Here is a 27,696-nt window from a genome sequence, read left to right on the forward strand (position 1 = left end):
CTAAGTGGCATTTAAATAAAAACTTTTAAAAAGACAGGGAAGTGGGCTGTGCTATAAAGTCACATCAGAAACTCTGTGCTAGTCACACCACTTCATTGCCATCTCTGAATTTGTTTTCACAACTTATTTGTTTCTATCAGAGTTCACTGCCTTGTGATTTTCACACACAGCTGTTTGTGACTTTAAAATCTCTGGAGTCCTATGTAGATCTCTGCTCAAAAATGAATGGGGGGGGCTCTATTTTTCTCATCTGATCTTTTTTTTTCTTTTTGTCTTGGCTTGGTAAGGAATATTTGAGTGTTAGAACTATTTGCTGATCTGAAGCCTTTGGTAAACTCCAATATGCCATTAAAACAGCAATTAATTTGGGGATGAGGTAGCTCTAGACCTCTCTTTTAGGGTATAGTTGAAGTAGGGGATGCATGAGAATAAAACATTATGGTTCTCTTTGAACTCACAACTTAAAAGTAACCTCAACATTTCAGGAGATCTAATTCTATCTATAAGGAACTCTTCATTTATGAGATTATTACAAAGATTTAAAAGTTGTGTCTCTAAATTGTTAACCTGTATAGATGTGTAAATTCTTAAAAGGTTACACACATCCAGCGTCATCAAGAAGATCACATAATGATTGGGATATTCCCAAATATATGTTTTCAGATTGCTCTTACATTAGCACAAATTTTGTTATAAAGTGGTTACTTTCTCACTCATCATAAATGAAAGAATAATAGCAAGTACTGGCGTGGGTGTTGAGCATCCTGATACATGACTGCTTGCCATATAGAGCAGTCAATCAAAACATTAATTATTAACAAAGTTTAAATTATTTCTTACTGTTCAGTTAAATAAATTTTAGTTTAAATGTTTCTTTCCCCACCTCAGAGATATTCCCCTGTCTCTTCCCTAAACCCACACTCAACTATGAGGACAAGTTACATGACAGTCCACCATGATGTCTGTGGAATATTGGCTCAGTAAATTCCCAAAGGGAAAATGGATCCTGACGATTAGGAGCAGGAGTTGGCCGATTTCTTCTATAAATATATTAGGCTTCAAGGGCCGTATGGTCTCTGTCACAATTACTCAACTTTGCCATTATAATGTAAAGCACCATAGACCATATGTTGGAAAAAAAAGAAGGTTACATTTCAATAAAACTTTATTTATGGACACTCACTTTGAATTTCATGTAATTTTCACATGACACAAAATATTCTCCTCTGGATTTTTTCCAACCCCTTAATATGCAAAGATCATTCTTGGCTCATGGGCCATAAGAGAACAGGCAACGAGATGAATAGCTGTTAGCACTGAGTTCAGACTCCTGATCTAGAGTCATGTAATTCTAAGTGATAATGAACTTGTGGAGAATATCAGCCTGAAATTCCACAGGAACACACATCACTCCTAGGAGGTTGTCAAACTCCAGTGTGTCATTAAAAGGTGTTTTCATTTGTTGTTGCTTTAAGAAACACTGCGTATTGGGTTTAATGGCAGACTTTTTTTTTTTTTTCCTCTCTAATGTGGCTTTAATTGATAGAAGTTCCAATAAAAGAAGTTGGGTTTGCAAAATATTGCATGAGGTACTTGAGGCCAGGTCATCAGTAGATACAATGTAAATAGGAATCATAATCTTAGTTCTCAATTGATAAACAAATTAAAAAAAAAAACATTATTTTGGAAGCTCAAGGGCAATGAAAATACTAAAGGAGTGTAAAAATACACTTGTTTGAGGCCCGCTGGCTGAATTCTGACTCCTTCCTGGGCTTTCCGTGGATCCTGACCCACGAGGGAGTGTATGTTCGCTGACATTTGAGAAGATTGGAAGAATGAGTAACTATTCCTAACAGCATAGCATTTTAGAGGCAGGCTTCCAAGTTGGTTCCCCTCAATTTTCTGAACTATTTGCCAAGAGACGTGAAAGACAAATCTTTAACCCGATGATTGAATGGCCTCTCGCATTCTGCTATCATCCAAAGTCAGTTTTTGTATGTACAATTTCAAAATTGTTTATATTCACACTGCACAGTGCCAAAAAAAAAAATCATCCAAAAGGGTAAATTTGTGGAATGACTTTATAATGATTTGTGCCTCCCATTCATCCAGCCCCAAATTAGGGGATTTCTTAACCACAGCAGCACAAAAAAAAGGATAAGGGGACAGGGATCTCAAGTTAAGGTGAAGTCTGTGCTGCACCATATGTCATGTTGGGCTCATCTCTTGAATTTCTATGCTCCCCTTCCTTTATTTAGGGTGGATACAGGGTAGAGTTAGGAGACCTGAAACATGATAAGTATAGAATAAGCAGGAAAGTGAATCCAAGAGAAAAATCAAACCAGGCTTGAATCTTCACTCTTCATTTTAGATGGAAAGAGACACTTGGTGTTGGAAACTTCACATAAATTCTTTCAGTTGTTGAAATAAACAAGAAAAGAGGAAGGAAAAAAGTGTCCCTTATCTAGCTGATGCACAGCAAGGAAGAAAGCCAACTGCTTTGAAGCAATTGAGGAGACAAAGGGGTTTTTTAATAGAGTTTTGTTTCATATATTATCCAAGAGATCAGGTTGACTTCGTTGAACTTTTGATTTCCTGACAACAGCAAACACATGCGTGCTCAAGCATTTGACATGTGTTTTTCATGCCGTGTCGGAGTCCACTCCCACTCCAGAATAGGATGCAAACTATTAGTTGGGACTGTCTGGAAATCAGGATGTCCATTCTGTTTTCCAGAAAGCAATGATGTCACAGCTGCTTCTGGGTAATACACCCTGAGACCACCTGATGGAAGAGAGAACAACTCTTTGGCTGTGGTTCTACTTAGTGAACCTCTGAGCATGTATTGGAATGCGGTCAATATCAGACAATTGAAACAGTTATCGGAAGAGAGATATTTCTGATTTAGCCTCCTCATCCTTTTCTGTTTTTCCCTGTGATTCAGGAGGAAGGACGCTGGCTTCTTATCCTACAAAGACCACCTGCCAGTAAGCCAGGTGGTAGTTGGAGATACCGACCGGCAAGGCTCAGAAGCCAAACTGAGCGTGGGCCCCCTGCGCTGCCAAGGAGACAGTAAGTTTGCCCAGAAGCTGTGGCTTGCACTTTCTTATCAGTTTGAAATAGTGTTTCCCAGAAAAATCAGAGGATGGCAGGAAACAGACTTGCTCTGCTATAACTCCTGAAGAAATATACCGTGCAATGAGAACAGAGCCAAATGGAGAGCTGGATAGACCTTAATACATACAGGAGGGTGACAGTTGTCAAGTCTCCAAGACAGGAGCCTAGATTTGGGCTTAAAACATGGATATCCATCTTCCTTGAATATTCATATGTAACAAGTGTGACTACCTACGTTTATGGTGATATAAATAGCCATGCTAATAGCAGACAAGTGACAGTCAACAGCTGTGGTTCCACAGAGTGCTGCTGTTAATGCCATTAGCATGACTATTTATATCACCATAAACTGAGTTATGGTGATATAAATAGTAGCATTATGGCTTAATGTATCATTGTAAACTTGGATTATGGTCATATAAAGTTTGACATTATTGCTATCAAATTTCATCATCATCAGAGCTCCATGGTCCCCTGTAAGCCAAGGATTGTTTCTGGTACTCCGTCTTGCTTTCGGGTTTCGGCACCGCAGAGAGGAATTTGGGGCTGCTAGCTTGGACTGTGGGAGGTCAGGGAGTTAGAACGATGATCCCGCCTAATGAAGGGCACCATTAGGATTTGATGTTGTTTGATACCCTTCAGTGCGCGTCATGCGCAGTCGGAGGGAAGCGGTGTCGGATTGCTGTGGGGATTCTCCAGTGAGCATCCTGGCTATCATTTTCCCTCTTCTTGTCTGTGCACATGATTTGGGCAACTCCCGTGGGAGTTCTGTGCTTTTTGTGATTCTGTGCTAGGCACCGGGAGACCTAGATTGTGTTCCTTGAATAACTGACTTTCCGGGAGACCTCAGGCAAGCCCCTGCGCTTTCTCGGTGGTAATGAGAATACCACCTGCGTCCCAACTCCTCCTGGGGAGGCCATAAAGATTTTAGTGTCTGGATCCGGATTCCTCCTAGCAAAGCATTCTGTGCAATGGAATATTATTACCACGTCCATAAATCAAGGGAGAATGAGACCTACTCAATATAATAAATTATTGCATTGGCTCCAAGAGGTGTCCTAAGGAATGTAATGGTGCATGCTTCAGTGTTTACTATTTAGCAAATTGGGGCTGTTGGCAATTAAACAAGGCAATGTTCCTGATACAAAAGAGAGATGGAGTTTGTGCTGATTTTTCTTAGTTAGAGAAAATGAAAATGCTACCTTGAAAATTGAGGCTGGTCAAAGTGCTTTATCATGCATTTATTGAACAATAATACTTTATTCATCAACCCAGACTCAGTAGGACTATGCAATAAGAAATTTGATTTCAATTGCTTAAGAAGAAGATATTGACATAAAATAATAATAAGTGTGCATTTTTAAAAATATTTTGTGTGATGGGTGTGTGATAGGATCACTCTCAAAATAGGCAGATTCTCATGTGCTCTGATGAAAATCAGTTTCATTATGTCATAATTATTCATTAATATATAAATGTAAAACATTTCTCACTCACTAATTCGAATTCTGGAGTTAGCTATGAATTAAAGAAAGGGTGCCCCATGAAGTAATTGATTAATTTGGGACAGTTATAAAAATCGCACTTCTGCAAACTTTTGTTACCACTCTTCAAGAGAAGATTCCAGTCACATTAAACAGTATATGTACAAGTGTATTAACAGCTTATCGCTAATCTTAGCTTGTTTCCTTTAACCAATTTATCAGTATTCAAGAAGTATTTATTACTTATCTGCTATTTGTCTGGCACTTTGCTAGATATTCTTGAGATACATGAAAAAGACATTAAACTCCATTTTGAGAAATGCACAGGAAAAAGTATTGGAGAACAAAATGTTTTATAATAAAAGATTAGATTTTGCAAAATGAAATTAGTGCTACTGATGCCCAAGGAAAGAGTGTATATAGTGTATTTCAGGCAGACTTTATATTTCAAAAGAGAAAATAGGAGAAGTTTAGCGCTCAATGTTTATTTGCATATCTTTTCCAAGGCTCTTGTTCTTAGAGACACGTTTAGGACCCGTTGATAAGACAAAGAGCTGTCTTATTTGTTGGCAATGTGTGAACTCAGTGTCTTTGCAGTACTGAAGCTTTAGAGAGACTCAATCCATATTTTGCCTGATACTACATGAACCAAAAGCACGGTCAATATTTAATTGCAATTATAGGAAACACTTTTGTGTCTGAGGGAGAGAGAGAGAGAAAGAGAGAGAGTTTGCAGGCATCTGAGAACATCATAACTTGTACCTGAATTGCCAAGTAGCAGTTTCGGCACCTACCTTCCCTTTAAGTATGTTCAGATGGGGGCACAGTAACGAGAAAGTGTTCCACGTCCTGTCACTTTACAGTTTTTAACATGTTTGATTTCCTCCGATCTTTACAGCCCCCCAAGAGGTGGGGAAGGTAAAATATTAGCCCTTCTGCTTACAAATTATCAAACAATTTCTTTTAAAATGTCATTTACACTACAAATTTCTGTAACCTGTGGGGGGTGGGGCGGCTCCAGGAGGAAAGACAGAGCAGATAATATAAAGTTTTCTCTGTGCAAGGTCAAGGTTGTTTCCCTGAGTTGGTTGATGATTACATTTAAGTTATTAAAAAAAAAAAATAGACATTTAGGTCTTATCCCAACCACCCATGTCCAGCCACCAATATAGCATGAATGTTTCAGGGATCAAATTCCAATTGTTAGAATTTAAAAAGTGTCATAGTAGCCTTAGCCTGTTGTTTATAGAGATTAACTGACTTTGTATCATTTACTGAAGGCTGTACAAAGCTACAGTTCGAAAAAGCAAATCCGTTGTTGGAAAATGTCTTTCTTTATTCGAGGAGTCCAGCAATGACAGCTTGGAAAACTGTGTCTTGAATTAGGTCTCCATACTATCCCCCAGTCTTGGAGAATGAAACAGTTTTTGGAGGCTCTGACCAACCGTTTCAGTGGTTTCAGTTGATTTCATCGTGCCTGCTGAGTTTCATTTTTACTGTGACTCATCTGAACTCATAGACCCATATAATCCAAATGCTAAAGAAAATCAGTGAGTTCCACTGGGCTCTGCTGCTTCCTCATAGTGCTGAAAATGCTTATTCTTCTAGAGTTTAGTGTTCTGAGGCTTTGGTGGTGGTGGTGATGGTTGTTGATTTTTTTTTTTTCTTTTTTAAGACACGTTCAGATGAAAACCTCAAATCTAAATAAAAGTATGACTAGTGATGGGTGCTTAAGCTAAGATAAAAAGTGTGGTGAAGTTACAAATTCCCCTCTTAAATCAGGCACCCTCACCAAAGAAAAAACAAAAGAGCTATTTAGAGGCTCAGCCACTGGTAAGTAGAAGCAATTTTCAAATGTAAATGAATCATCCTTCTTGCAGTGAATTGCTAACCTTCTGTCGAATCCACATAAAAATAAATATTTCAGATTCAGGAGGTAGAAATCTTGTTCGTATTATATAGAGTGAATATAATTAATTATAGAAATAAAGTGTGTGCTAGATAATTGCTTTATTCTCAGCTTTTTGAGCTAAAGATTTCCCATATCTTCTCTAGGGATTCAGGGACTTAAAAAAATTAATTAGTAGCAATTTCACTACAAAAGCGAGTGTTTTCAACACACGTGGGTAGAGACCATTCGCGAAAGTGTGTTACTCCAGCCTTCTTCCCTGTCGGTGTCAGAAACCCACTGTGGCTGTGAGGTAGGCCAGCCGGGCACTGGACGCAAACGGGATGTTTCAAATCCAAATCCAGTTGCTCAGAGGTGATTCTGAGAGGCCATGAAGGCAAGATGAGGAAAAAAGCAACAAATCCAGTGCAGGAACACAGGAGGGCGGGGACAAAGCTAGGGGTGAAGGAAGTAAGCCGGTGATGGAGTTGCATCCAAACCAGTGTGGACATCAGTTCTCTGCAAATGTAATCGTATGTATGGACAAGGTCAAGGTTGTGTGGGCAAGGTCAATGTTGTGCATGCTCTCTTTACTGCAAGACTCTCACAAGCCACACCCCTAACCAGCCAATCGCTCAAGAAAGATAAGGCAGTGACTCTACCTGCACCTTGTTTCTCCACAGATAAGACATTTCCAACGGTAATACAAATGAGCACATTCCCCACAGGGTGTGCGCAGCGCACACAGGGGTCACACCATCTCCCTGTGAGCATCGGTGTGAGGCACCCTCTGTGCAGAGAGGACTGAATAAGGAGAGAGGGGCGGCCGCTCACCTGGGCTCGAATGCCATCCCGAGTATGGAGAGGAAGCCACTACTTGAGCTCCAGAGAGGAGGAGAGAGTTTGCTCATCCTCTTACTTTGCTGCTGGAGGCTTGGAAGAGATGAGGAAGGCAAAGGGCACGTTGTAAACCAAGCACTTTCTAGTCATCTCTTTCTTGACTCTCCCAACATCCTGGATGAGGTGGATCTTTGACTCAAGCTTACCAGTGAGAAAACACAACCAGATTTATGGGGTGATTTGCCAGTACATTTCAGACCTGGGACCAGAAGGTTTACGTGGTGCTAGAGCTGATCCCAGAATGGATAATTGGATCATTCTCAGAAGGTGCTCCCCATCCTTTCCCCTTCCCCATGGCTTCCCACACAATGTAGCTACGTGTACTTGCTTCAAGGATCTCTGTAAGCAAGAGCACGGAGTCAGAGGACCCTCCGAGATCAAACAGTGTGGACCCTACATGGTACAGACCAGCGAACCTGGGTCTAGGGAGGTTAAGTGACCGGCCCAGGGTCTCCCAGCGGGTATATGGCAGAGCTCGTTGAGACAGTTTAGCACAAGCTTTCATCTTTAGTAATTCCCTGTGGCCACGACTAATGTTGAGTCCAGAGAGGGAGCTTTGACCTGGAACGCTGACCTCAGGTCCCTGCCTCCCAAGCAGTGTGATAACGTGGGACCAGCACTCTTAACGCTCCCCCCGCTGAGAGATCGACCATCTGGAAAACCCGATCAAAAACCCACAGCCATGGGGATGAAGGGTCAGTGGCAGAAAGTTGGTAACTTTGGTGTTTCATTTTGTTTTTTTTTATTTTTACTTCTGCCTTAGGTAGTTTTCTCCTTGACAGTAGAAGGCAGGAAAATAATCGAGAATGGTGTGTAGAAATGATGAACCTCTATTTTTTTTCTTAATGTCCCAGCCTCTGCCACTGTTACATGGGCTGCTACCAGCTGAGAAGCAGGAGTAGCTCTAAGAACAAGCAGAAAGAGTGAAATGTTCAGGATCAAAAAGTAGGCTGATTCCCATCCAAGGACTGGAGCCCTCTGGGCTCTGGGCAGATCTGAGAGCAGCTCTAATTGCAAAGGCAGCAGAGGGAAAAAGAAGGAAGGGCTTAGCTTTGGTCTTCTGGACTCCAGAGAGACTTTAAACAACTACAAGAGGACAACTCCCCCAGAAGAATCAGCTCTTTGATGCCCTTGGGCCGTTTAACTTTAGCCAAGGTGTCAGTTCGGAAAAAAAAATGGGAAGTAAAGTTAGTTACAGTTTAGGAGAAAAAAAAGTATTTCTGTTTTACAGTAGATAGGATATTTTTGTGTGTGTGTGACTGATTTTCCTACCTGTCCTTTCAAATATTGCTCACGTTTGGAGGAATCATCACATCCCACAGAGGAGATTTGTCTGAGTCCTGCTGTACATTTGTCGCTATCCGTTCCCTAAACTTGGACTCTGCAGAAGTGAAACAGGAGGAACTTTGTTCTGTCAGTTTAATCTCCATGATTGTTCTTTTGATGGACTTTGCCGGTGATCTCTCTGAACCATTTGCGGAGGAGAGCTAGACTTGTTCTGGTTATCTGAAATTATGTCTGCAATTCTGACACTAAGAGCTTGGAATTAGCATGGATTTCCCGGTCCCCTAACAAGGCTGCCTTCACTTTGGATGGGCCACAAGTCTGGGGGTTCCAGGCCACCCTGCTCCTCTGACCAACTGACTATAAACTTGGGGCTTCCCACTATCCCCCCAGGATCAGTAATGTACTAGAATAACTCATAGAACTCAGGAAAGCACTATATTTAAGATTAAAATTTTATCATAAAGGTTACAGGTCAAGAGTAGCTGAATGGAATGATACACACTGTGAAGTTGGAGGGTTTCAGATGTGAAGCTCTCCTGTCCTCTCCTTGTGGAGTGAGGACACATCACCCTCCCCACCCATCAGTGTGTGTTACTGACCAGCCTGCCAATCTTTGGGTGTCCAGAGTTTTCAGAGGAGTTTTATACATAGGCGTGATTAAATAAATCATCGGCCACATAATTGAATTCAGTCTCCAGCATGTCTTCCTTCTCCCCGATGGAGTTGGGGCTGATAGCTCCTGGCTCAAAGCCCCAACCCTCAATTCCCTCAGTTGGTTTTTCTGGAAAAGCCAGCCCCCATCTTGAAACCAGGTAAGACCTACCACTGGTCACCTCGTTGGCATAAAACATCAGGACATACCATGAGTAACAAAGACCTTCTTTCACTCAAAAAATCTTTTATTTTATTTTATTTTTTTTCAGTGTTCCAAAATTCATTGTATATGCATCACACCCAGTGCTCCATGCAATACGTGTCCTCCATAATACCCACCACCAAGCTTACCCATCCCCCACTCCTTCCCCTCCAAAACCCCCAGTTTATTTCTCAGAGTCCACAGTCTCTCACAGTTCGTCTCCCCCTCCGATTTCCCCCAACTTCCTTCTCCTCTCCATGTCCCCATGTCCTCCGTGTTATTCCTTATGCTCTATAAGTAAGTGAAACCATATGATAATTGACTCTCTCTACTTGACTTATTTCACTCAGCAACATCTCCTCCAGTCCCGTCCATGTTGCTACAAAAGTTGGGTATTCATCCTTTCTGATGGAGGCATAATATCTGTTGTATATATGGACCACATCTTTATCCATTCGTCCGTTGAAGGGCATCTTGGCTCTTTCCGCAGTTTGGCGACTGAGGCCATCACTCAGAGAATCTTAAGAGCCTGGAAGTTCCGTTCCAGAAACCTGGCATGAAGACCAGATGGACTGTGATGACATCACAGTCCGTTTTCTCTATCTGTTTGCATTCTTGGTGCTCCTACTCCCAGCACTGGGTGGGAACTTGGGCAGAGACCTACATCCCAGTGTCAGTGGAAATGCTTGCATCAAGATGCTCAAATGTGTGTTCATTAGGTGAATCCGAATGGTTCAATAACCTCAATAGATTTAAATAAGCATTTCAGGCTAACAGTGGAGGCAGCACCACGAGGCTCTTCATGATGAATTGCAGAAAACTTTCACAGACAATTGCCAATAGGGGTTGAGGAGAGGAGCTGTCACGTGATTTATGTACACAACTATTTTTAACCTCAACAAGGTTTTTGCCCATTTATTCATCTTAACTAAATGAAAACCTTTATTCTTTTGTACCTTGAAAATCCCTTGAATCTGATTATCTTCAAATTAAGAATTAAGAAAGAACTCTTTTGCCTAGTTTTTCTATTTTCTCTGGCATTCCTAAATTAAGATGCACGGGAAGTATTAAATTTATAGAACTCATTGTTTCATCTAAATTAGATTAACCCCCCTGGCCCCTCAGAGACCCAAGCAGACTGTTCCACACTTTTGTTTATCCATGTCTCAAGGTTATTACTGACAAAATTACAATTAGTCAGTACTTTGAACCTATTGTTTAGGATGCTAAAGTGTGAGCTATAAACTACCTCACTCCGGCATAATTAAAACCGTGTTCCAGTTCACCTGCTTTATGATACTGCTTGGCTTTCCATAATCCGTGCTACATGCAGGCCTTGGACACTCAGAAACTTCACTGAAGAAAATCTTTAAAAACCTCCTCTTCGTGAAGTTTGCGGAGACTTCCAAAGTAACAATCTTACTATAGTCACTGGGATTGAAAAAAAATTAGAGCTAACCTATTACATTATGTATTCTGTCTTTAAGAGAAATCTTAGTTCAAAACTCACCAGATACGTGCCTAGAAAGCAGTGCATTTGAATTTGTGTTCACCGATTGGCATGGTAAACTGCTCCATTGCCTACGTGTGTGGTCTCAGTGGAAAAGTAAAGGGGACCCCAGGGTCCATCCATCCATCTTCTCGTTGAGCCGGCCCAATAGTCAGTGGTATTAAAGTAAAGGAATCCTTCAGGCTGCCTGAAAGGGGGAGATTATCTGTTCCTAGACTGATGCCTAATTGAGACTCTCTCTCAGTCCTTAAGTGTGAATAGAGAAACCAGATTCAGAAAGGGCAGCATGGTCTTTTGATGAAGGAGAGGTCATTTGCCCTTTAAGATTCTATGTGTGCCTCTTCTGTTCAGGGTTGTTTTTTTTTTTTTTTGACTTAAGCTTTTAACAGTGCAATAGCTTGCCAGCCTCTTCTGGAATCCCTATGTCTGACACTTTAAGTATGCCTTAATTCCATTCTTGTAGATTATCCTAATCAATTTTGTTTCACAGCATTTAGGCCTTTAGAATGTGATTCTGTTACACTGAATAGGATGCAAATTGGGCTCGAACTTAAAATATGGCCTGTTATTTAACAGATCTATTTCGCTGGTTTTTAACAGATTTGTGGTGAGACAGATACCTCAAATATTCTGCCCTGGTTTCTTTTCCATTATCATACTTGAGATAAGGGTGTGACTGACTCAAGAAGTCAGGATCGCCCTGAGATGACCTCATTTTCATTGAGTGCTTGCCTTACTCTTATGGTTTGACCAAAGATGCTGAGTTAGCTCCAACCGCCTCGGTTTTCTACATAAAAAAATAAATAAATAAAACCAAAAACAACACAGAAAGGAAAAAGTTAGCACTTTTTGTCAAATAACCTAACACCTTGGAATTGAATTTGTAAAAAGACAACTGGACCCGAGAATTAGAGCTGAGAAGGTACTCTGGCACATTTTATTTCTACTGTTTATTTATTTATTTATTTCAAAGAGATAAACTCTTCATCTTAATCCTCCAAATTTACAGATAGAAAAATGCATCTGGTATTGTTTAAGTATAATGAGAGTCTGATGCACCAAAATTAAGTTTGGTTGCTTCTTTGCAAAACTGACCATTTTTCTGGCTTCTACTGATGACCCCCAAAAGAAGTCACTCTAACAGCTATAGAAAATCAGACAATGGCTTGAAGTAGCATCTGTAATAAAGGAAACTTTACAGCTTCTCTTTGGGATTAAGGAGAAAGAACAAGCTATTGATTCTACTCTGGGCTTTAGGTGGTGGCCTTAACATACCTGAAACTGGTCATTTATTCGTGAGCAGTTAACTAGATTTCCTCCTACGACATTACAAAGAAGCAAATTATGTTTAATATGCTAAGAGAAATCAACAAAAGTAATTCATTTCGGAACATCGATTCTGTGCATCTGTACCCCTGGCAGACGCGAAGCCTAAGCTGGGTGATGGTCCGGTGAGGCCAAAAGAAAGACCCGAGGAAGCAGCTGAGACATAGGTTTATTGGGGGATCTTGAGTACAGGGAGCCCAGGAGCAGCCGACTGGACTAGGCAAAGTGTCTGTTGTCGGGATCTGTGCGCGGCAAGTTTTATATCGAAGCAACTTACCCTAGGGACTGTCAGTGGCCTTCCCCTCCTTGCTGAGCCGGCGTTTCCAAGGGGATCAAGGCCTGGACACTCGTCATTGCAAGGGAGACACCCCAAGATGGCCACTTCCAGGCCCCTGATGTTGAACACAAACAACACATTCTGCACATTCTGCTTGATGAGAATTTAGAGAGAGGACAGATGTCTACATTCTCAGGATAGTGGTCACCAGAGGCATTCAGCATGTGCTTGCACAAACTAGCCATCCAGCAGGTACCATACAGATTCTTAGCAGTTTTCATTTTTGAGAAAACTCTTGAACTTTTTGTCTAACTCTTCTTAGCCTCCTTAACTCCAGGAGCCGGGTCTCCTTCCAACCTGTCGACATCCTTCTGCAAGGACCCCCTATTAGAGAGTCAAGAAAACACTGGATGACGTTTATATTTAGGAAAAAGTAATGTAGTGTCTACCATTTCTGTTTGATATAGCTACCCTCTCCCTTTTACACACACACACACACACACACACACATGCACACACACGCACACACGCAGAAATGCTTACCCTGAGAATTTCACATTTGTGCTTATTGCTGCTATAGCTACCTCAGTCCTGAACCTCCTTTAACTCCATGGTAACCCCAACTGGAGGCTCAAAACTACTGAGATCAGTGTAGTTGGAGGAACTCTTGTTAAAGATGGGGAGAAAGACAAAATGAGATTAGGAGTCAGATCGCATCTCTCCCCTATTCCCTTGGAGACTGTGGGGACAGGAGCACACTGTAGTCAACTCCAAGAATGCTCTGTGTCCCAGATGGCCTGGATCCATCCCGGGCTTCAACGCATGGTTTAGGGCTTGGTCCTAAGGGGGAAAAATCACCTTTCTCATTTAAAATTTTAAACATTGAATTAACGATGACCTAATCCTTAATTCAGAACGAGTCTATGTATGTATGGTGAGGGAACTCAATAATAAATTTGAGTCTGTGGCCTTTTGTGCTAGTGTTTTAAGAATCAGTTCATGCTATTTTACCCAAAAAGCCATAAAGAAGATGAGCTATTCTCTCTGAAAGCAGCACTCCACCGGGGGAGAAATAGGACACTAAGGAGTCAGGATTTTGCTTTCCTTTGTTGGCCTGTTGTTTGGCATTCTAGAGCAGTGCGACCCAATGGTTTACTGTGGTGATGGAAATGTTCTTTAATTTGTGTGGTTCATTTGGTAGCCTCAAGACACAGGTGGCTACTGAGCATTTGAAATGTGACTAGTGTGACCAAGGATCTGAATTTTTAACTTTACTTAATTTTAGTTAGCTAAAAACTAAAGAGCCCCATATGGCTAGTGGTTGCCATATTGGACATCATAGCTTTAGTACAATAGTGAGAGGCTGCTTTCAGAACCTGAGAACCTGTCCCCACCTGGAATTCAGTCTTCCTTGTGGCTAGGAGTTGGCCTGCTCAGGTCCTTCCTGGAGTAATAAGAGATTAAAGATGAAGAAAGAGAAAAGGTGGTTCTGCATTGGCGGAAGGGACCAAAAAATACCTAGGATATACAGCACTGCGCACAGAACATTTTCTCAGCTGCTCCATAAAATTCTCCATGTATCAGCCAGGAAGATGGTGTAGAATATAACATTCTAAATGTAGAATAAGAAGTATTTTTTTTTTTATGATGTGAGTTTTCATTTCATTATGGATTCTCCTTGGAATAATTTGTCTGCAGAGTAGAATTGTGTTTAGAGGCTTACTTCATGGGTTTCAATCTTCTCAAACTTTATTTTAACTTTATGTTTTGAAATGCAGTACATTCTCCATTTTGCCTACGAACAAAAGACTAAAATAATAGTATTTCAAAAAGAGATATGGTTGCATTTTGTCAACAACAACATACCTTACAAGATAAGGTGGAAGCCTATAAGTAATAATCAGGTAGACCTGCTTGCAGAGGTCTTCGTACATCTTCTCTAGATCTGTACTTAACCAGTAAGACCTGTGGAGTAGATGGGGTATACCTCTCCCACCAGCTTGCCCATTCCACATCCCTACAACCTTAGGATCTCATGAGTGATGCATTCACAGCTCAACCCTTTTTGCTGCCGCTCATAACCTGTCTCCTTCCTGGTGCACCAGTTAAATGTCATCATTTACAATCTGGGGATAAACACTGATTGTTCAAGGGGAAGGTAGTAGGAGAGAGTTGTTTAGAGCTGTAACTGCTAAGTGCTAGTTTGAGCCACTTGAGGCAAGGTTGAGATGGGGAAGGTAAGTGCTATGGGTCACATGTTTGTGACTTCCCAGTATCAAGCTCCTTAGTAGGACCAGCTAAGAAATGGACAGAGCCTGGTGCAAAACAAAAATGCAGGACCCCTTGTTAAGAAACTATTAGGAATTTCAGAACAATGGCAGCGGAACATTAAGCCAAATATGGAGCCCTTCTAAACTTGCATAGGTCACCAACCCATGTTCCTGGGCACAGGGCAGAAGGCAAGGTCAGCCGCAGACCCTGGCTGTCCTTGGGGGTATAGTAGGCCTGCAGGAAGGTACATGAAGGCTTTGTTTCTCTGGTCAGTTTGAACATTTGTGGACATTTTGTGTTCCTTGAAACCATAATGAAAGTCAAACCATCTATGGGACACTATTCAACACAGGGACTTACACATATTGGTAAGCCATACTGAATTATTGAATATTTCCCAAATTTGTCTGATCACAAAAATTCCCTAAAGTGCGTGTCAAAATGCAAATCCCCAGGTTCTTCCCCCAGAGACTTTGGTTCAGAATTCTAGAGTGGAGCCCCAGACTCTGTTTTTAAGAAGTTTCCTAAAAGGTTTCTGTGACAGGGAAATTATAGAAACTCTAAGAACACAGTATTTGGGGATAGACAGACCTAGGCTCCAACTTTCCATTTATCAGCAGTGTGACATTGGGAAAGTTGTTTAATTTCACTAAGCTTCAATTTCCTCATCTGTAAAATAGAGATAATTATGCTTAGTACAAAAGGTTGCTATGGGGATAAAATGAGACAAGTGTATGTAAAGAGCTTCAAACAGTGACTGGTGCAGTAAGTTCCAATAATGGTAGTAATACATATTATACAAAAAGAATAAAACTTCTTTAAACCCCTCAGTCTTGTAAAACTAATATGAATTAAACATAAATGCAAATTGCTAAATGCAACCATTATTATTTCTGACAAAGTCACTCAGAAATAATGAATTATAATCTGAGGTGAACAAAAGAATCAATCACCAATGGCAAATGTATTTTGAGCACCAGCTGTATACAAGGCATTGTGACAGGCTCCAGACCAATAGTTTTGGCAACCAAGGAATTTATAACCTAGGTCAGAATACGATAGTGGGATGAGAAGATGCATCTCTTTTACAAGGTAGCACAGAGAGGTAAAAGCAGAGTGTTCGGGCCCCACCTGGAGAGGTATCTTGACAGAAAGAAGAGAGGAATGAGTAGAAGTCATTGTGTGTGGGGTTGAGGCAGTGGGCAGAGGGCTTGAACTATGACAATCAGTAGACCAAACTGATAGAAGCAAAAGGATCCTGTAGAAAAGTAGGCACATGACACAAGGGAAGCCTTTGGAGAAATACTCAAATGAGAAAATGAGACCCGAACTGGAACCAGAGAGTCCTGTAGATGCTGACCCAAGAGCTGAATACATTCTGCAGGCAGTTTGTGAGCCAGAAGAGGAGGGAGGAGTCATCTTCCAAGTTTTAATTTAATTAAAATATTAAACTCTTCACATATGCTTAGTTTCAAAAATCTGGGTTAATGCGGTTTGTCTTTCTAAAATGTGTATTTTATTTTTTTCCCCAGGTGCCCCTCATATTTGGTTTTCATTTTTTTAATTTTTTTTATTAACATCTAATGTATTATTTGTTTCAGGGCTACAGGTCTTTGAATCATCAGTCTTACACAATTCACAGCACTCACCATAGCACATACCGTCCCCAGTGTCCACCACCCAGCCACCCCATACCGCCCAGTCCCCTCCCCTCCAGCAGCCCTCAGTTTGTTTCCTGAGATGAAGAGTCTCTAATGGTTTGTCTCCCTCTCTGGGTTCATCTTATTTCATTTTTCCCTCCATTCCCCTGTGATCCTTTGTCTTTTTTCTCAAATTCTTCATATCAGTGAGATCATATGATAATTGTCTTTCTCTCATTGATTTATTTCACTTAGCATAATACCCTCTAGTTCCATCCACATCATCACAAATGGCAAGATTTGGGGATTTTTGTCAACTGCATAGTATTCCATTGTGTATATATACACCACTTCTTCTTTATCTATTCATCTGTTGATGGACATCTAGGTTCCTTCCATAGTTTGGCTATTGAGGACATTGTTACTATAAATATTCAGGTGCACATGCCCGTTGGGATCACTATATTTGTAGCTTTAGGGTAAATACCCAGTAGTGTGATTGCTGGGTCATAGGGTAGCTCTATTTTCAACTTTTTGAGGAACCTCCATACTATTTTCCAGAGCGGCTTCACCAGCTGGCATTCCCACCAACAGTGTCGGAGGGTTCCCCTTTCTCTGTGTCCTCGCCAACACCTATCAGTTCCTGACTGGTTAATTTTAGCCATTCTGACTGGTGTGAGGTGTTATCTCACTGTGGTCTTGATTTGTATTTCCCTGACGCTGAGAGATGTTGAGCACTTTTTCATGTGTCTGTTGGCCATTTGGATTTCTTCTTTGCAGAAATGTCTGTTCATGTCTTCTGCCCATTTCTTGATTAGATTATTTGTTCTTTGGGTGTCAAGTTTGCTAAGTTCTTTCTAGATTTCGAATACTAGCCCTTTATCTGATATGTCATTTGCAAATATCTTTTCCCATTCTGCCGGTTTTCTTTGGTTTTAAAATGTGTATTTAAAAAAAATAAAAGGAGCATTGCTAATTAAGAAAATGAGGTAATTCAGTGAAGGAGTGATGGTAGGTCCATGTCCAATAATGATATAATATAAACACATATTTAAAACAGTCAGATTCTCATAACAGCCACCTTTCAAGACTTTATGAAGCTACTAATTTTAGACAATCCTTTCTCAATTGTGTTAAAACTTTCAGACAAGGATAGTATTTTAATATTTTTAATAAGTCTGTAAACTGGTGACTGCTGACTCTTGTTTTGCTTCATTTATATGTGGGGACAGCTATGGGTCAAATTAATGTCCCCCAAAAGGAAATGTTGGAGTCCTAACCCTCCCCCACCCAGTGCCTGTGACTGTTGACCTTCTTTGGAAATAGGTCTTTGCAGATTATCAAGTCAAGATGACGTCACACTGGAACCCAGTGGGCTCTAGTACTGTGTGACTGGTGTTCTATTAAGAGAAGACAAAGACACAGAAATACACAGGGAAGAGATGGGCATTGCCTTGACAACGTAGGAATGCAGAGGGTTCCGCCAGCCACCACAAGCTAGAGCAGACTCTAGTCTAGCAGACTCTCAGAACCTTTGAAAGGAACCATCCCTTCCAATACCTGGATTTAGAACTCTTCGTCCCCACAAGTTACACAAATAAACTTCCGTTGTGTTCAGCACGCAGTGTGTGGTGCATTACCACGGCAGCCCTGAAAACCTCACACACTGCCTGGGTCCCTCACCAGGCGCATGCCAGGTAGAGTGGCTGTGCTCATTACGTAAACTGTAGCTAAGAAGTGTTGAAAGGCCCAAGGCGGGGATGATCTAATTTAGTGTGAAGTCTATAGCCTACAGAGCAGTTTATTTGAGAGAAGAAAGTCCTGTTCACAGGAAAGCCAAGCTTGGTTCCCAGCACTCTTCTGGGCCGTGAGCATGCTTACCCTGTGCCCTCCTGAGGATGTCTATGTGGCAAAACCTAGGACTGAACAATTGTCATGTAATAATAATCCTATTAATGATTATAGTAGTAGTAATGATTATAAATAACATGGATTGAGTATCAACCACGTGTCACATGTAGTTGAAACACCTCACAGATCAACTCATTTAATCCTCACAAGTACCCTATAAAGAAGGCAATGGTCTTCCTACTTTACGGGTGGGAAAACCAAGACAGAAGGAGCTTCAGTCATGGGCTTCAGTCACACAGTAAACGGCAGGGCTGGAATCTAACCCAGGCAAACTGGTCCCAAAGCAGTGTCTTGGCCTTTAGAGTTTAGCAGTTTAGGCTTTCCCAGACCCATGCCAAGAAAACCTCGTCCTTCTGCACAGCGAGAGAAAGATCCCCAGGCTCTAGATTCCAAAGCTCTATGGAGAGCTGAGGACTTAGAAACACAGCTGTGTTCATTTCCTGGAGCTTTAGAAACTGCCACCAACTTGGTGGTTTAAAATTAATAGTCCTGGAGGCCAAAAGGCCAAAATCAAGGCATTGGCAGAACCAGAATCTCCCAGGAGGCTCTCAAGAAGGATCCTTTTTGCCTTTTCCAGATTCTGGTGACTCCTGGCATTTTTTGGTTTAGGGCAACATAACTCTAGTCTCTCCCGCTGAGTTCACATGGCCTTCTACCTTCTGTATGGGTCTCTGTGTTCTTTTCTGTCTCTCATAAGGACACCCTCATTGGATTGGGGCCCCAGGTCCTCACATGATCTCATCTTGATCCTTATCTTAATTGCATCTGCAAAGACCCTATTTCCAAATACTGTCATAGTCTGAGGTTCTGGATGGGCATGGATTTTGGAGCAACAGGGTTCAATCTGCTAGAATGATTGAGAAACATCTAGCTAGTTCAGCAGAGAAGCAGATCTACTACAAGCCTCTCAGCCCCTGGAACCTTAGAACTTTGTCTCACTGACCTTCGCCTTTCAGCCAAGGACTCAGCACAGATCTTGGCCTACAGCAAGGCTCTAAGTAATGTACAGATTCCATGGCAGTGACTCACCCCAGGGGAGGTGCAGAGCACCCCACCTGGAAGATCCCATCACACGGTTGTCATTGCTGACGCCAGATTTGTTATTGTTAAAATTCATTTTTTAGTATTTCATGATAGGTGGCTTTGAAGTATAAGAGAACTTGGTGGTTAATATCACAGTTGCAGTAATTAGAGTCACCAGTTCATGAACAGCTGACATAAAAGAATCAGGACTCCTCTTATTCTAAGTTAAATTAAAAATTAAATATGTAATATATATATATATGCTTGGGTTGTAGACAAGCTGTATATTAAATTGAGGATTTGTTCTCCTTTGATAAGGGATCTACGGAGCCATCTAGATGTCTAACATTTGTGAGAAAGATCTTTAAAATAAAGTGTTTTTCTTGGAGCATGTAGAAATCTTACAAAACATTTCTGTAGGATTCTCTGATCTGAGTTTTTTAAAATTGGTATTTTTTAAAAGATTGATTTATTTTATTTTAGAGAGAGAGTGTACAGGCATGGGGAGGGGCAGATGGAGGAGAGAATCCTCAAGCAGCTCCATGCTGAGCATAGAGCCTGATGCGGGGCCAGTTCATGCTAAGCACATGACCCTGAGATTATGACCTGAGCTTAAACCAAGTGTTGGGTGCTTGACCAACTGAGCCATCTAGGCACCCCTCAAGTTGGTATTTTTTTAAATAGTTCAGCTATTACAGTTCATGCATCAGCTTGTGTTCAGAAATAAGCTTAGTTATTCATCAATTCACAACCTTATATATGGCTTTCCGAATGGATGGCATTTTCTATGTCTGTAAATTTTTTATTAAATAAGTTATTTTAGTGGGGTTATGGACATTGGGGAGGGTATGTGCTATGGTGAGTGCTGTGAAGTGTGTAAACCTGGCGATTCACAAACCTGTACCCCCAGGACTAATAATACATTATATGTTTATAAAAAAATTTAAAAATTATTTTAAAAAATAATAAATAAGTTATTTTATGCTGAAAACTCATTCCTTAAAAAACGATTTTGCTGCTAACAAAGACCATTATGTTCACAAATTCTTCGTCCTTGGCTTGATGCTATCTTTCTGTACTATAATTAGCTGCATATAGAGTTAATTATTATGTTAAAAAGTAGAGCATCTCCAAATTTCTACAAGATACTTGTTCTCTCTTTCAGTACCCCCTTCCACCCCCCATCCCCATATGTCTTTTCATGGTGGGAAGATAATAAGCATACTTTTTTTAAATGACAGAAAAATGTTCATCAAGCATATCATAAAACTTTGCTAGACCGAATATGTATTTAGAACAAGCATTCAGTGCATCATTACTTTTTCTTTGAAGGAAGAATTCACTTACCTTTGTTCCCCATTGCTAGAAAAATGCATATTTTCATACGCATGCGAAATTTTGCATGTAATTTCAGAGAGAGTAGAAACAGTTTGAAGGTCATATGTAAACCCAAGGCTAAGAATGGAGACCAACATTTATTATCCATTTATTATGATAATCAATCATTTCTCTTAATACAAAATACTTGAGTTAGCCAGTAAGATTTATTGAAATGACACACTTACTTTTGCCCCAAATCTTGATGTTTTCAGAGGAAAAAATGATTTTAAAAATACTTTATTACAGTATTACAGTACAGTAGGGGATCTTCAAATTCTCATACTGAAATCACTACCTCGGTTTCTCTTAAATGGCTTTCATTCCTTCACTGGAATGTAAGGGGTTTTGAGTCCAGGACCCAGTCTTGCTCATCCCTGTATCTGCTACAGAGCCTGGCATAAAGGGAGCTCAAACAGTGCTACAGTTGCTGTTGTTATTTAATTTTTTTAAAAATAGGAGTGCTTATTATGTATGCATATAAAAATTTAAGTATCTGCTACCCAAACAGTCATCCGTGTTTAAAGAGATACATGGCACTCAGAGAGGAATATGAAAGGCATATTTGAATTAAACCCAGAGGAGATGCCAGGGGGCCTTCCTTTGCTCATATGAGAAACTCCAGGAAGGCAAGTGGAAAATCTTGCATTGACAGGGCATATTCTACTTTTTGGATAAAGTGAGCAAAGAAGAGTGCTCTGTTGCTCCAAGATGAGTTCTCAAGGACTTTTAGCTTCTATGTTTTTCCCAAGAAAGCAACAGGCACTAGCTTGGAGGTATGTAGGACAGAATGCACAGATCCTTTTAATCATTTCTCATTTGGGTCACCCTGAAGGGATGAGATCAGAATCCCTAAGGACGAGATTTGATAAGTAGGATAAACACGCATCTAGGATACCTCTCCAATCACTAATACTTCCTATCTGCTTACTAACGCCTAAAATCTCTATAGCATATAAAATGTTTTTAATTCTAATATAAAGAAGAAAATCTTGCTAAGATACCCGATGAAATTTATTCATCCTAAATTTACAAGAGTACAAGAGTGATCATAGCTCCTCTCCATTTCCATTAATGAGGAACACTAACTAGGAGATAGATTTGGGGGAGGAGTTACCATTGAAAATTGGCAAGGCCACCAAAAATTGAGTTTGGGGGAAAAGACATTCCATCTTTCCCTGGGATTGTCTGTATTGCCAATCCAGTTAGATGAAAGTATGTAGAAATCTTGTATAAAGAAATGTTTATATGGCTAACCACTGTCCTTCACAAAACTTTGTAATTTATTAAATTTGTACATGATGATTTCTCCCCTGGCTTGATTACTGTCCTTCTAAAGAGAGTTCATTCATAGGAGTTTCACTAAGATAATAGATAATTAGCTTCTTGGCAGCAAAAACTACTTCTAATTTATCTCTGGGTCCCCAATGCCTACAACCGTGCCTATAGCATAAATCTTGTGCTCAATCAAGATTATTAGATGCATACTTCTTGAATATAGATAACAAAAATATCTATTAGAAATCCAAGTGATTTATTAGCTGATTTGGTAAAGAAAGGATTTATGATAACTCATAAAAATTCATTTGGTATGTCATCAAATATTAAAATTATTTCAAAAGTAAGTTAGCAACAGAACAAATAAAGTGATGGTATATAACTTATAAACAAATTTGTCCTCCTTTGAACAAGGAGACAAGATGTTTCGCCATGTGGTTTATATACTACAGGTCAGTATAAACACTGTTCTTTTAAACCATGGTGAAGCTAATAGTCGAATATTCCAAGTTTTTCATTATGCCAACCCTACGACATAATTTCTAGTATGTGATTCTGTCTTATATTTTAATAAGGTATTTATCAATTGACTGCTTTACATCAATTGTATAGTTGTTAATGAGAATTATTACCACAGAATTTTTTCTTAGTTTACGATAGAATTAAAATAGCCTTTTAAGTCTTAAAAAACATTAACAAGAAAATCTTGATGGTGTGAACTCAGCTAATAAGACCTCATGTTCAGTCTGGCAGCTATTGTGCAAAGTTTCCAATGAATAACAGTACCTTTTATGAAATATGAGAAATTGTGTTCATGTGCCCTTTAGATGCAGGTCCCTTAGTTTCCTACATCAGTTATGGGCTTTTCTTCTTTTTTTATATTATTCTTTCATGTGGAACCTCTTCCAGCAAGCTCTCATAAGACAACAAATGACCCAGCGGAGTATCCATTTAAAACGTTATAAACAAAGAGGGCTCCTTTCTTGGCTCCTGTTCTTTAAAATTTAATTAAAATGCTTCATCTTTCATCACAGAAACGGTTTCTGTTCCAACCTCTTAACCTTGTTATTAGTTATAGTTTGGTTAGGTTTTTAAATAGAACTCGATTTTTTTCAGCGTTTTGGAAAGGAAGAAATAGTGCCATGTGGAGTGCTTGTCAGCCTGTCCCAGGAAAGAATTTTTAACTGAACGCCTCTCCTCCTCGTCGTTAGCTAATCCAGATAGTTTGTGAAGCAAGTCTGGGTGAATCACAGAGTAAATTGAGGTGCCCTGTTCTACTTTCCTGAGCAAAGTGTTTCTGACCACACTGAGTTCTCTTCTTCCCTGGGTGTATTCTCAATTACAGATTTTCTTGGTAACTTTCTATCCTTCCGGTGCTTGCCTTTTCTGCATAAATGCTTTACGGGGCACCTGAGTGACTCAGTGGGTTAAGCATCTGCCTTTGGTTCAGTCATGATCCCAGAGGCCTGAGATCGAGCCCACACAAGGGCTCCTTGCTCAGCAGGGAGGCTGCTTCTCCCTCTGCCTCTTCCTGCTGCTCCCCCCACGCCTGCTCCCCTCTGCTTGTGCTGTCTCTCTCGTCTTTCTTGCTAGCTCTCCGTGTGTCAAATAAACAAATGAAATCTTTAAAAAATTTAATAAACAAATGCTTTCCATTTATTTATGGGAGAACCTAACCTTCCAAAACAGGCCTGAAACTTTGCGTATGGTTCTCCCTGAATGACTCCTGGAGATGCCAAGGAAGAGAGCGGGGCCCCGTCTCGTCAAGTGCAAACAAATGCACCATCGTGTCTTCCCGAAGCCCCACTGTTCATCCCCCCGACTCCCCTTGCATCCGCTCTAGAAACGGACAGATGCTGAAGGGCATTGAAATAGCTAAGTGGCATCAAGAGGAACGTGCAGATGTCATAAACAGGAAAATTGGGGCTAAAGGTGAAACAGCATCTTACAAATGCCTTCCCTCAAAAAGCTCTATCTTATTTTAGAACTATATGATCCATGGAGGACTTTATCATAAATGCATCTGAACAAGCCAATAAGCTTCTGAGGGTTCTGCTTCAGTGGTCTGGCATTTTTTAGAAGGATTTTTGCTTAGTTAACTTAAGAGACCTTTGTTTTGATTCGGCCATTCCCTACAATGGCTTATGACTTAAGTCACTGTGATTTGGTGTGATTCTGTAAGGGTGTTTCTCCTGGGCTCCATGTTAAACTAGGAAACCCTTGCTTTCAATGGTCTGACTTGGTGTCTGCATGACTTTTAAAAATCCTATGCACATATATGATCTTGGGGACAAAAAACCCACAATCCAGAACTACAGAAAGATGTGCATATTACTAACAAACTTCCACGGATCCATTTTACCTAAAGCACCCATTCTGAATGCAAAACCTCATGAAAGAAAGCCCAGGCCCAGGCACAGAGAATAGTGTTTTCAACATCTGGAAACAATGGTACTGACAGACCCAAACAACAAACAAGAAAAAGAAAAGTCTACTGGATGCCAGTTAGCTTAGGAGAAATTTGTATGTTCCAGAGGAGTTGGGGGGGAAGGCCTGAATTAGGTTTATAGATTTGTTACCAGGCGGCTAGTGCTGAAGATTTCTATTTTTTGTCTTTGGTTTGTTTGTTTGAACACATGCTCAGAGGAAAAAGAAAAAGGATTGATGGGAGAAATCTTTAATTCACATTCTGTTATTTCATGTAAGCGGGCAATTCAAATAATTTCTCTCAATTTTTGAGTAGATGTTCACAGTAATTTGTACATTCGAGTCAGGGCTAAGCTCCGCTGAGCACCAGAAGCCTTTTCTCATAGGAATATATAGAACATTGCAGCAAATATTTCTTAAGGTATTATACCTCTGGCCCACACGTTTATGAAGACTCATCTGTTCCTCTGATTTGCCTTAAATAAACAGAAGGAAAGGTCGAGCACTTTTTACAAAAACACTTCTTTGGAAAAGACAAAGAGCTAAATGATTCAGGGGCTCTTGCTGCGTTGATGATAGCAAAGATATGCTGTACACGTGCTGTATACATTTCATTATTTAATCTTTTTCCTTTATGAGTTTATTGATGGAAAATGGCGCCTTGTCTTCTATTAAGTAAACACATATTTCAAAAGACATCTAAGTGCTTTCAACAAAACAGAGCAAATTCAGAAAATATAGGGCTTTTGCATTGGACTTAGGGGATTACTTCAATTGCCTTGATAGTCTACCAGAGGCAGAATATCATATTCTTTAAAGCTCAGACAAATAAATTGTGCTGCTTATGGAGAAAGTGTGATATTCTCCATTGTAAGCAGGCTTGTACATTGACAATGTAGAAATAATCTGTCTCATTATAAACTAGACCACATCTAAAGCCCTGAAACTATAGATTTGTGTGTACTCAAGGCTGAAAATAATATTGAAATGTGAAAACGAAACCTCCCACCAAATCTCCGGGAATGCAGATTTGAGATTGGCTTTAGAAACACGGGAACATGGTAGGAACGTGATAATAACGATTGCACTGCTTTGGACACTCTGTTTGAGCGTAAGAGTCTGGCTTCCTTTGTATCATCACTCAAAACTCCCAAAACTATTTGTAAGCGTGACTTCCAGCCCTGAGTTTACTTGCATTCTACCCTCTTCCTTAAATCCACAGTTCCATAAAATGTCTGGGTCTTATGTTGGAATTTTGAATTCCTGTGCAGCAGCTGGAACAAAAACATACTGTGGTGGGAAAAAATAATGCCACCCCTGCCCAAAGAGGTCTATATCCTCATCTTCAGAACCTGTAAATAGGTTACCTTCCATGGCAAGAAGGACTTTGCAGATATGATTGTTAGAAATCTCCAGATGCAGAGATTATCCTGGATTACCTGAGTAGGTCCAGTCTAATCCCATGGGTACTTAAAAGTAGATGAGGGAGACAGAAGAGAAGAGGAGGTGCTAGGAGGAATCCATTTAACTCTTACTGGCTTTGAACATGGAGGCAAGGAGCCATAAGCCAAGGAATGCAGGTGGTCTCTAGAAGGTAGAAGAGGGAAGGAAATGATTCTCCCCAAGAGCCTCCAGAAAGCAGTGCAGTGTTGCTGACACCCATGATTTGAGCCCCATGAGACCCATGTTAGACTTCGGACTCACAGAACTGTAGTATAATAAAACCATATTGTTTACAGCCACTGAGTTGGTGGTAATTTGTTACAGCAGCAGTAGGAAACTAATACCTTGTCCAACAACTTGTTTTAGTAGATTCCTAAGAAAAGAACCATGCTAAAGTGTTTCTCAGAATAATGGGAACTTGCCACTCTCGGTGCGTAAATTGAGAAGTTTTAAAGCACAAAGGCATGTTGTGGTTCTCATGTCTGAGATTCCTTTATAACATTCTCATGACCTAGCAACAGGGTATGAACATCTTTCTACTGCCCTCACAGGGCATTTCTTCATGGCAAATGTCTTAACGACCATAAAATCTGCTGTGCTTTCAGAGTGCTTCTGAGTTCAACCAGAGAGTTAGTTCTTGAAATCATGTAACAGCCTGTAAATTGGATAGAAGGGGTTAGGTGAGCATGTACAGTTTTATTTCCTCACTACACATTAGCAGCTTATAATCAAAGAAATAGTGAGCTTTCTAGAAACTCCTATTTTTCCTTAAAGACTTTGCACTGCATTTATAGGACTGACAACCCAAGTCAAGGGACTAGTTATATTTTCCAGGGTTCTTTTTATCGCTTATATTTTCTAGGAAAGCATTATTTTTCTGTGACATGGTTATTTCTTTTCCTTCTAATAAAAGATTTCAGACTTCAAAAAGGCATACGGTAACCAAATAATTTTCAGATAGCCACTGTGAGATAAAATATTTAAAACATCACAAATATGGTTGAAGTTCCCTGTAGGTCTGTTATCAGATTTCCTCTTCCATATGTTACAAAGGGGCTGTAATAGACTGAACTTGTTATTTATCATTCACTTCCATATTTGTGTCTTCTCTTCCTCACATACATGTGTCTCTGGGCAGTCTTCTCTTTGTACAGTGGTGGGACATAAAAACAGAGGTGCAAGCTGAAACCATTCAAGGCAATATTTAAGATCAATGGCAGATACTACAGTTGCTCCAAAACCTTGAAGAATTTTTGTTAAAACCTTTAAAGTAGTTTAAAACTCTTACTGTCAGTGATGAACATAAAAGAAAAAATGATAAAACTAGTATTTATTCAGTATGTTGTGACTGAAAGTATTAGACATGTGGCAGATGAAGGTGTTTTATTTCTTTGTAAAAATCCCACCAGGAGTAGTTCAAACAGTGCTTCCTTTCTTCTCACTGTATGTCTTAGGATGGGATATGGAGCGAGACATTTTTTTTTCCAAACTCCTTTCTGAGTTTGAATCAGCTTCCAACATTTAACCTTCGTTCTTTCAGTGTCATGAAATACCTCTGACAGTTGCTTTAATGGGAATTTTTCTTCCTCTGAAACATCTCCATCTTTTTTGGGGGGTGCAGGGGGGTCACAACCACTTTCTTATCTATGTGGATAAGTTGGCTTCACTCATTTCTCCTGGC

The 27,696-nt window shown here is 40.2% G+C and overlaps 1 protein-coding gene across 1 annotated transcript in view; it reads left to right on the forward strand.

The window, feature by feature from the left end:
- CNTNAP2 (contactin associated protein 2) overlaps positions 1–27,696 on the forward strand; it is a 1,133,692-nt gene that overhangs the window by 794,973 nt on the left and 311,023 nt on the right. The window contains exon 13 of the mRNA XM_045087941.1: positions 2,945–3,072. Coding sequence (XP_044943876.1) covers positions 2,945–3,072 — 128 coding nt within the window. The remainder of the gene's footprint in view (positions 1–2,944; positions 3,073–27,696) is intronic.

This window comes from Mustela putorius, unplaced genomic scaffold (genome assembly GCF_011764305.1).
Source record: "Mustela putorius furo isolate JIRA1106 unplaced genomic scaffold, ASM1176430v1.1 tig00001680_pilon_pilon_pilon, whole genome shotgun sequence".
NCBI classification, from domain to species: Eukaryota; Metazoa; Chordata; class Mammalia; order Carnivora; family Mustelidae; genus Mustela; species Mustela putorius.